This window comes from Cyprinodon variegatus, unplaced genomic scaffold (assembly GCF_000732505.1).
Source record: "Cyprinodon variegatus isolate N-32 unplaced genomic scaffold, C_variegatus-1.0 Scaffold11, whole genome shotgun sequence".
Lineage (NCBI taxonomy): Eukaryota > Metazoa > Chordata > Actinopteri > Cyprinodontiformes > Cyprinodontidae > Cyprinodon > Cyprinodon variegatus.
In genome coordinates this window covers 2623803-2634085 of record NW_015150464.1, presented here as the reverse complement: position 1 = coordinate 2634085, position 10283 = coordinate 2623803, and the positions used below count along the sequence as shown (strand labels likewise).

The 10283-nt window shown below is 39.1% G+C and overlaps 1 protein-coding gene across 1 annotated transcript; it reads left to right on the top strand.

The window, feature by feature from the left end:
• The first annotated feature begins 223 nt into the window (after positions 1–223).
• On the top strand, positions 224–10175 carry fam234b (family with sequence similarity 234 member B). The gene is made up of 12 exons (XM_015379986.1): positions 224–351; positions 1449–1988; positions 2273–2386; positions 4181–4348; positions 4870–4985; positions 5169–5319; positions 5420–5561; positions 6178–6372; positions 6477–6555; positions 6673–6840; positions 6928–7048; positions 9284–10175. Exons 1-12 carry the CDS (start codon positions 315–317, stop codon positions 9523–9525), a joined length of 2073 nt encoding a protein of 690 aa, XP_015235472.1. The 5' UTR covers positions 224–314; the 3' UTR covers positions 9526–10175.
• Positions 10176–10283: the final 108 nt, after the last annotated feature.

Here is a 10283-nt window from a genome sequence, read left to right as displayed (position 1 = left end):
TAATAAAAAAATTGTATGTATAACATGGATGCATAAAAACTGTTTTTTATTGCTGTGTTAAATTCTGTTTTAAGTAACAGATTATAATTGAAAAAAAATATTTATTTGGTTACATATATATATTAATATATATACTGCCAGTAATCCTCGTCATCACTTCCTCCCTGATCCGCAAAATTACGCGTCGAGTGACACAGGAATAAAAAACTCAAATTCCCAGAATGCAATCGGGTAGAGATGGATAATCGCGTCGGTTCCATCAGTGGTCGGTGCCGTTTGCCAGTTTCATTGCAGTCTCACAGCGACGAGAAGTAATGGCTGCAGCTCTTTCCCGTGCCCTGAAGCTGCCCGGTAAGATGCCTGGTTATTATTATTGTTGAATATAAATAAGATGCATACAAATGATCGGTAATGCGAACACCGCGAAATGATGCGCTGACCTCTCTTCTCCTCAGCCCAGTGAAAGTGCAGCTTATTTATTGTTTTATGAACACATGAGCTGTTTTTTTTTATCATCAGAATGTTGTGATGTATGACGGTGTTACATACCGCGGATATTTTATGAATGTAGCCTTTCGTTTATGCTACCATCAAGCTAATGCAGGCTAATGTTTATCCAACGCTAAACCTCCAGTTACAGTGAGGTGGAAAAACGAAAGAAGGCATTTTAGATTAGACGCATTTTTACCGGCTACAAACAGAATTATATTTTTATACCAGGAAAGAAAATTATATTATTATCATATTATGGTTTTATGACTCTATTATGATCATTGTGTGGTTATATTGTCATTCTGGATCATAATAAATGAAATAGTTTAATGTAAGACAGATGTTATTAAATTTAAGCAGGCCTAAAATTAAATAATTTACATGTAAATTAGAACGAAACTGCGTTTTGCATGATGAAGGTAGTTTTACTTCATAAGGGTCCACATAGAGGCAGATATCTCCTTACTGGACCAAAGCACAGTCTCTATAAATACTTCAAGGTGCTCACTTCAAATTAAGAATTAAAAAACTAATTAGTATTTATATGTTGAACTTATTCTCAGTATAAATGCAGATGGCAGATTGAGGCTTTAGAGGCGAGTCAGAGAAAATGAGCAGGGTTGGGGCATAAAACAGTATCCCAAGGTTTGATAATCTCTTAGGGCTATGTTCAATAGATTATCTAATAATGGAAAAAGGAAACTTCCTGAGTTACAAGAGAAGTGGACATTAGGGCTCATGGTAGCTGTGGAGATGCTCTTATGGATTTGTGTGTTTAATTATAGTAGCGACTGCCAGATAAATATTTGTTGCGCTTTTCTCCCCTCTTCTAAAATGTGAAGAAACCCAAGTATGAGCAGCAGGTGTTGTCATAGCAACAAATCTCTAATTATCCCTCATCCAGATTATATCATAAACACAGTTTATTCGAATAAGGTGCCTCTTTGTCCCTGCAGGGAAGAAGGGCTCTGACCTCGGGGAGTACGACCCTCTCACCCAAGCAGACAGCGACGATGAGAGCGAAGAGGACGACCTCGTGCTCAACTACCCCAGAAACGGTCTGGGCAGAGACAGCTGCCTGGGCTCGGGGTCATCGAAGCTGCGCGGGGGGAGACCTGGGCGACACATTGGCGCCACAGATGAGGTGCAGGATGAGGAGGAAGAGGAGGAAGATGAGTGGACGGACCAACTGGCCAGCAAGTCCAGAAAGGGCAGAGACAACCTGAAGGGCGGCCAGTACTGGAGCCACGGGGACTCAGCAATCAGGGAGGACAGAGGAGGAGCTGGGACGTCTGGGGCTGCTGGGCTGGGGGCTCACAGCTCTGAGGCAGAGGAGAAGAGGAGGAGAGTGAAAAATGCGATCCGTAGTGCATTTTTCCTGGTGCCGCTCGCTTGTTCCACTTTGATTTTGCTGCTGTGTGCGTTTCTGCTTCCCTGCCAGAAGGCAGAGCTGGAAAAAAAGCTGCAGTGGGAAAGAGCGCTGGGAGATGCAGGAGGTAGAGATAAACAAAGTGTAACAACTGTAGTTTACTGAGATCAGAGGACAGAAATAAATACTCATTAGCTGGTTTATAAATCAGAGGAAGCAACTAAGGTAGCATTAAAGGCTTACTGAGTAGACCTGCTGTCTAGACACTGATGTCTACTTTTTACATTCACAGCTTATTACACAGCCTGATTATCCAACACAAACACAAGACCAACTTCAGCTAAAGCAGCTGGTAGATTTCCAGGAAACAAACTCATCTTTCCTCTTTTTCTTGATTTGGTTTCCATTCAGGTGTCACTCCACCCGCCCTAGCTTTATGGGATGTTGATGGTGATTCAGTGGAGGATGTGCTTCTCGGTGTTACTGAATGGATCAATGGCACACATGCAACACAAAGGAGCAAAGGTAGGCTCCGCAGAAAGGTTTATACCGTTTAACAGCAGCTTTTCATCTGCTCAGGAAAGGATTTATGGAACGAGATCAATTGAAGTGATTCATTTTAGGACAACAGGATATAACCAATAAGAAGTTAGGAATCATAAGAAGCTTTTAGTTTGGACAACTTTACAAATAAAACCTTCCTCCTATTCATCTCATTTGGTCACTACCAGAGCATGTGAGCAGAGTGGAGCGGAAGAAATATGGTGGAGCTCAGAGCGAGGATTTCACTCTGCTCCAGTTCGCTCCGACTTTATTTAAATTCATGTTTCACTTAAAACCTAGGCCAATGCCTATGCTGTTTTCTCTGCCTATACTCTGTTATAGTCTGTGTTTCAACTTCACTACAGAATCGCAGCAACGAGGATAACATATTGCGTGATAAAAAGTGTGATAAAATATAAAAACACACTGACTATACTTAACAATACAGAGTGGGATTACATTAAGTGGTCGTTGTGTTAAGAGCCTGTTGCAAAGTGACCTTTTTTAATGGAATCTTGTAAAATAAATCAATAATTAAATAGGAAACGCAGGGTTACATGAATGGAGCGAGGTGTTACGTTCACAGCTGGGAAACAGTGCGATAATTTAACGGCCAGTTAAATAAGACAATCCCCTTGTATCGGTCACATCATTAAATCAAACGCCATGTGTCCCGGGGCCCTGGCATAATTACATGAAGGAAAAATGTCAGGAAATGCCTTCTCCTGAAAATTTGAGCAAGCGTGGAACGATTTCGCCGGAGCGGCAGTAAAATTGAAGTGAGAGTGGAGCGGATTTTTAGCGTTCAGCCAGTTTAATTAATAATGTTGAGCTTCACTCCTGTTAATGGATTTTTAATCAGTGGTTCAGTTCAGTTACACTTAAACGACCTAGATTAGTGGATACAGCTAATATATCTGGTTAAGTAATAAAAGCAGATGTTTGTTATGTTTCTTTATTTCACTTAAATAAGTCTTATAAACTGATCTAAGTTAATTTTAATGACATATTCTAAACCAGTAACAGAGAAGTGTTTTAGGATCTAAGTTTGATTCCACCATGTATGTTTTATTTAGCTCAAGTGGTAAATCATTATAAGACACTTCCATCTCACTTATGGTGCCAATACAAAACAATACAAAAGAGGATAAAAAAACATGCCGCTATGCTTCCTGAGAAAGAGGAAGTCCCCTCCCACTAACTGCTAAAGACAACATTAATTTGTCTAAAAATGTATTAGGTTTAAAGGGACAATATTATGTTTGGTTATCTTTAGTTGAATTAAAATTTCATGTTGAAACAGATGCATAAAACAAACCAGGTTCCAATTTCATTTCTTATAAGGGAAGCAACTGTGGACAATATTAATCAGCATATGCAGCTGTTCAGTTTTAAGTAACAGGATGATGTTGGAATCAGTTCCTCATCTTTAGTTGTTTAATCATCTCTTCATGTTATTTCAATGCAGTTTAACCTGCTTATGTCTGCATGAAAATATAAAGCAGCGTCACAAATTTATTTCAGTCCATGTGGCTTGTGGAAAACTGTAAGAATGTTGCAGAATGTTGTTTTTCCCAAAAGGTGTTCAGCTTATATTAGTCCTACCAACAGACCCCCTACTCCCACATTGGTGTGTCTTTGATTTGCTGGTCTGTCACATGCAATGCAAATAAAACATCGATCCTTATAAATAAATAAATGGAACAGCCCAGCAAGTTAGGAATTAGAGCTGTTCCCTTTGTTTCCTTTTTAAAGGAATGATTTTTGTCCCTCCAGTTTACAGCGCGGTGGCGGTCTGCGCCGTCAGCGGTCGGGTGCTGTGGAGGAAAGTCATGAATGAGTCTGTGATGTACATCCAATGCGGACTGCAGCGCGGAACGCAGCCGTCGCCCGTTTGCCTAATTATCGGAAAATCTGTTCTCATGGCGGTGAACGGCACCACAGGTCAGAGCAGGGGTCTGCAACCTGCAACCTAATAACTTTAATCAACTGTATTTTTTTTAAAAGCAGAGTAGTGTTTCAAAATGTAACAATAGTAATTAAATGTATCCTTTAAAGTGTTGTTAGTCATAGTTTAAGGGGTATTTTTTTGTGTTTATGTTGCAAACGTTGCTTATTTTGACTACCGTACCTTTAAAGAAAATGTTTTAATCCTCTTTTATATAAATGTTGGATTATTTTCTTGATTTCAACACCCAAGAATAAAAATAAAATAGTTTTTCTTTAATACAAAAGATATGTATGGAACTGTTTAATCTAAGATATCCAACAGTGAATCATTTGCAGCTTGGAAAAATTTTTGTATTTTGCTGATTAAAGGAACAAAATATCTTTTATGTTTTGTCCCCCCTAATGAAATGGTTATATTTATTTTGATTATTCTTTTGTATGTCTAACAGAAGATTGTTTAACTCAGAAGGACAGTGAATCCCAGATAAATAAAGGAGCCTCCTTTGTCTCTTTAGGGAAGAAGCTGTGGTCGGTTGTCCTTAGGAACATTGAATCCCAGGCAGTGTTACTCCCTGACATCCAGGACGACTCAGTCCCAGACCTCCTTGTAGCGACGCTGCCTGCCAATGAGGTAACGATCCGCACCCATTCTGTTTCCTGCTTTTATTTTTGTAAATTAGTGTAAAACGTGTTTCAGTCGTTCATATCCAACCTTTTTGGTATCTCACACAACTAAATGAAGCAGAATCCTAATCCAGATTATCAGACTATTTTACCATCTTAAATAAATGTTATTTTATATTCGTTTTTGTAGACTTTGGATTTGTCTCTGACTTTGATCTCTGGACTGACGGGAAAGAGAATTGGACATCCTGTCCCCTTCAGCCTGACAGGACAAGGAAAGCTGATCGGTCCTTTGCTGCACGAGACGCAGCTTGGAGCTTTTTACATCCTGTTTGGACTCGGTGAGACAGAACCTGTCAAACATCTCTATTGAAGCAGGTTCTTCTTTTCAATGTAAAAAAGCATATTTTTCTGCTTCATTCTTACCGGATGTGTCTTCAGGTAACGTCCAGGCCATCTCCTTACAAGACATCTGTCTTCGTGCTTTGGGCAAACTTCCCAAAACTCGTGCTGTTAGGAGGAAGGATGAGAGCTGGGAGAACCTGAAGAAAACCAATTTGACCTCTTTTATTCGCATCTACCGGTACGTCCACATCTACTGATTAAAAATGTGTAAAAATAAAATTAATTAGTTTAATATTGAAAAGAAAAAAATACCGATGGGATTATTATTGTCAATTTGAACAACCTGTCTGATTAAATCAGAGATTCTAGGACCTTTTAACTGTTTATCTATTTCATTGGGGGACAGATACAACATGACAGTAGTTCTATTTGTTTTCCATCAGGCATAGTGAGCAGAGCTTAAAATAAATATTTAAAGCTCACAGAGAGCTGCAACGAACAGTATCTGAATATTTGTTTAAGAAGTGTAAACATGCAAACTGTGCACAGTGGAGGTTGTGCAATGCCCTGGGCCTGTTTCTCTTTCAAAGGCATTGTGAAGCTTATTAATGTGTAATGCATTGTTAGCTCTTTGACACATAAGGACTAAATCTGGTGAACGGGGGAAAATAGGTCATCAGTCTTTGGCAGGATAATTACCATTAACATATGACCAAATCATCCTAAAAGGTTTAAAACTGCAAAATAAACACCTACCTCTATGATTATTTCAGTGCCAGCAGCTAAATCCTGTAGAAAGCGAGTGAGTGAGAGTGTAAAAGAAGACATGGTTGTCCCTTTTTTATTCTTTTCAGAGGTTCGGAGCGTGTGGAATTCCTGCTCCCTCTAGTGGCTGGTTTTGGAAACAACCGCTACAGCCTGGACCCAGCATCCAACCTGAACCGGAGCAGAAGCGACTGGGTGTTGGTTTACGGAGCCAGCATCCTGTCTGTGCTCAGACAGCGGGACTTGCACAAAGAGTGGACGTTCAGCTCAGCTCCGATTCACAGGTGCAGCCTATTGTTGAATATATCATATCAGTCTGCTAAATTGCTTTAATATTGATAAAATAAAAGGGAACATTTATCTAAATCTTTCTTTTTTTCCCCCACAGTCAACCAGCTTTGGGTCATTTTAACAACGATGGAGTTCTGGACATTTTTTTTCAGCATTCAGCTAACGGCACCATGACCGTAAATCCAAATTTTTCTCATCTAAATTTACCTCTAATGTGAAACCTTTCCTATTTCTCATTATGCGTTTATGTGCTGACTGAAATTTGCCACTTCTGGCTGCTCCTTTTCTTCTAGGCGCTGATTATTAGCGGGTCAAGCGGCAGCCTCCTCTGGAAGGCCGACTTTGTGTGTCCCCGTCTGGTTTTGGAACCATCCGCCATATCAACCTCATCGGGCCTATCGGCTTTCCTGTTCTGGGCCAGCGAGCCGATCAGAACACAAGGAAACGTTGCCAAGACAACGGTGAGTCTGTCGTTGAGAGTAAACCAGCTGCCTCAGGGTTGAGGAAGATGATTAGATTGGACCTGAGCTTTTCCAATCTGTGTCCAGATGGCGCCAGGCGTCGCCACGGCGGCACCGCTCATCAGAAAGCTCTTCCTGATGCATCCTGCTCATCCCACAGTTCTGCTGCAGCTCAGCAGCACAACCGACACAGCAGTCACATCCGCAGGTAAGACTCACAAAAATACATCCATTAAAAGAGTCAGATTACAGTAAAACTCTGCTCTGTTTTAAGTGACGGACCAACAGAAAGTAGAGGATAGTTATGTAATGGAATAAAAACAATGATTATTTTGTTTATTTAAAATTACAAATATTGTATTTACCCCCTTTCATGTTATTCTTCTAAATAAAAAATAATCTCAGCTCATTAATAAGCAAAACTGCATCCATCTGATTCTCAGGAATCACTGCCACACATCGGTTTTCTATTAATGAATGATGAAAAGGCCTCTGGTTGCTGATGAGGTCATGTTTGAATCAGGAAAAGCATCTTGAATATGTATGGAAGTGACAAACTCGGAAAGGAGAACATGAAGGGCAGCAATACAGCATGCATAAGGCTGTGTTTGCCAAAGAAATTAAAAATATTGCAAAAAATCCAGAACACACCAACCCTCACTGGAAACATGGTGACGGCTGCATCATGCTGTGAGGAGACCAGAACCCATAGGATGAAAACCTCCCTAAATATACAGTTAGAGCTTGGAAAAAAATGTTTTTTTAGTGGTGGGCAGTTATCGGTTAACGCCAGACTCACCGTTTATCTATCGTCAAAGTTGGGTTGGGAGCTGGGTCTATTCTAATGATGACTTTCACTGCGATATTGTAGCGTGTTTGCCAGCAGGTAATAACTCATGCTGAAACCAAGGTCCAATCGTAAAGCCCTTTTCTAAGCAATATAAAAGCTAGAGGAGGGCGGATTGATCCTTGGATCAATACTATCAATACCAACCATGGTATTGATATTGAACAATATTTGTTTAACAAGATCGATACATTTCATTCTCTCCCCCGCGTACTAACTGTAACACATTAACCAGTCTTTAAACATGTTATCTAAGTGGGCTAACATGAACTAATCCTTTATTTATCCCAAAACTGGGACATTTATAGAATTAAAGCAACAAGCAAGTGCACACATTACAAACAAGATTACTCAAAGATTGAGAGATATAAAAGGTGGATTAGGAAAAAAACACAATGAACATAACATTATTAATATTACTGTAAATCAATTGTAACTATAAAATAAAAATCACAAAAACAAAGAAAGGTCAAAAATTCCATTATTCATCAAGTTTAATTCTAATAAGTATTGGTTTTGTATTGATACTGACCCTGTACTTCCTACGTATGTTATCGAATAATCAATTCCTTGTATCGTCAACCTCTAATAAAAGACAGGAATTGCTTGTTCCTTTATTTCCAACTGGTGAAACATTCTTCCGATGGTGCCAATGTTAACACTTACAACTGCAATCTCCAGAACATAATGTTAGCTTAGCATGAACAAGATAAACAACCCTTTTTAATGCAAAACTAGGAGAAAATGGTGATGTTTTCCCCAGCTTGAAATTACCCAGCAGCCCTTGTGGCTCCTTCAGCCTCACAGGACATTAAAATGACCGCCTGAGTGACTGGTGGAAAAAGGAGGAATAGAGCGTGGACTGACTGTCACAAAGCTACTGGCTGTAAACAGTTCATCATGAACTATTATGTAGGCCTAAATTTCAGAATTAATGTTTATCTGAATAAACATGTATACATCTTATTGAATGTTATTTATTTTCATCACCAGTTATAGTAGAAAAGCTTTCTCAAGGAGTTTGTGATTCATTTTGAAAACAGATGATGAGCCCCTGGTCTAATGCACCACCTGGCTTGAGAAAAATGTTCAAAGACTTACTTTTAATTATTATTTAAGTAGCACATACATATATCATCCTTATCTTATGTTATTCTTACCCTTATATTATTTATTTTTATATCTTATTTGTACTTACAATCCTATTTTTCTCTCTTCTGTAATCGGTTTCACTGCAAGAAAAAGATTTCCCTGCAAGGGATTAAATAATTAACTAATTCTCATTCTGATTTGTGAAGCCCTTTGGCAGAATTTGAATGAGCCGTTTTATTCTAGATTAATCTAGACTAATTCCAAGATTACTGTGAGATTAATCTAGATAAAAAAAATAATCTATGCCCACCACTAGATTTTATTTTATTTTAAAATTTTATCTAAATTAATTTAGTTTGAATTTATTCCTGTTTTTCATAATTCCCAGTTAAGCCCTACTTCCTGTTGGTCTATAATAACACAAATCCCAAAAAAACACATCAAAACAGAAGGTGGGATGGATGTGTTTGCAGTAGGGTGCATCAGTTTCTCTTTTTGTGACAGTGAGTTACCTGGAACATCTGAAAGACGCCACCTACATCACCGTCTCCTCACGACCTATGACCGACTCGGAGCCCAGCACCCGGATAGTGGAGAGCACCAGCCTCAGAGTGGCCATCAGGAGAGGACAAACGGTCCTGCTGGAGGGAGACGAGAAACCCGGTGGAGCCGCTAAACTCAGCACGATGGAGGCAAACTCGTTCTTCAGGCGTCTCTCCTTCAAACGTCAGGAAATGTTGCCATAAGAGGATTTTTAGTTAATATTTCTTTTAGAAGCCGAGTATTAAATAAGCATGTTTTGTTTAGCGATGAGCACCGGTACCACGAGCCTCCATCATGCCACAGAACTGGGACGGCCTGGGTGAAAGGGACAACAGTTCTGCACTCAAGGGTCACCATCCATCTAAGGCTGTTTACACCAATTAGAAAATTTTAATTTCAGTGAAATCATTTTGTGAAAAAAAATGGTCTCATGTTAATTTATGTTTTTATTGTTATCAAAAGTCTTAATTAACTTATTTTCCTTTTTTATATATATTTATTTATCTAAGCCAGAGTTAGTTAATTCTGCAGCCGAAACACAATTTTAATTGCTGCTAAGACATTTACACTCATTGACATTCTATATATAAGATCTGTGTGTTCATGTCTCCCGATAACCTGTTTTCATAAGCTGTTCTCATCTGCCTTCTCCTCAACACTAAGTTATACTAGAATGAGTTTGTGAATATTTAATAATGTAAAGGATTTATTTTCTGTGATGTTTTTGGATCAGTTTTTTTAAGGATTGTGAGATTGAGTAATGTTTTATTACATGCTGTAATAAGCTGGGATTTTACACGATGCAACTGGAAGTAAAGTGCTGCCTGTACCTACAGTTAAGCTTTGAGCTTGTTCCTACATATGGAGAGCCAAGAGGGACAAAAAAGAGCTTCAGGTCATTTCAATACGCAGTAATTGTGTGTGTGAGTTTCTAGGGTATGTGACGAGTTGCTTGGAAACC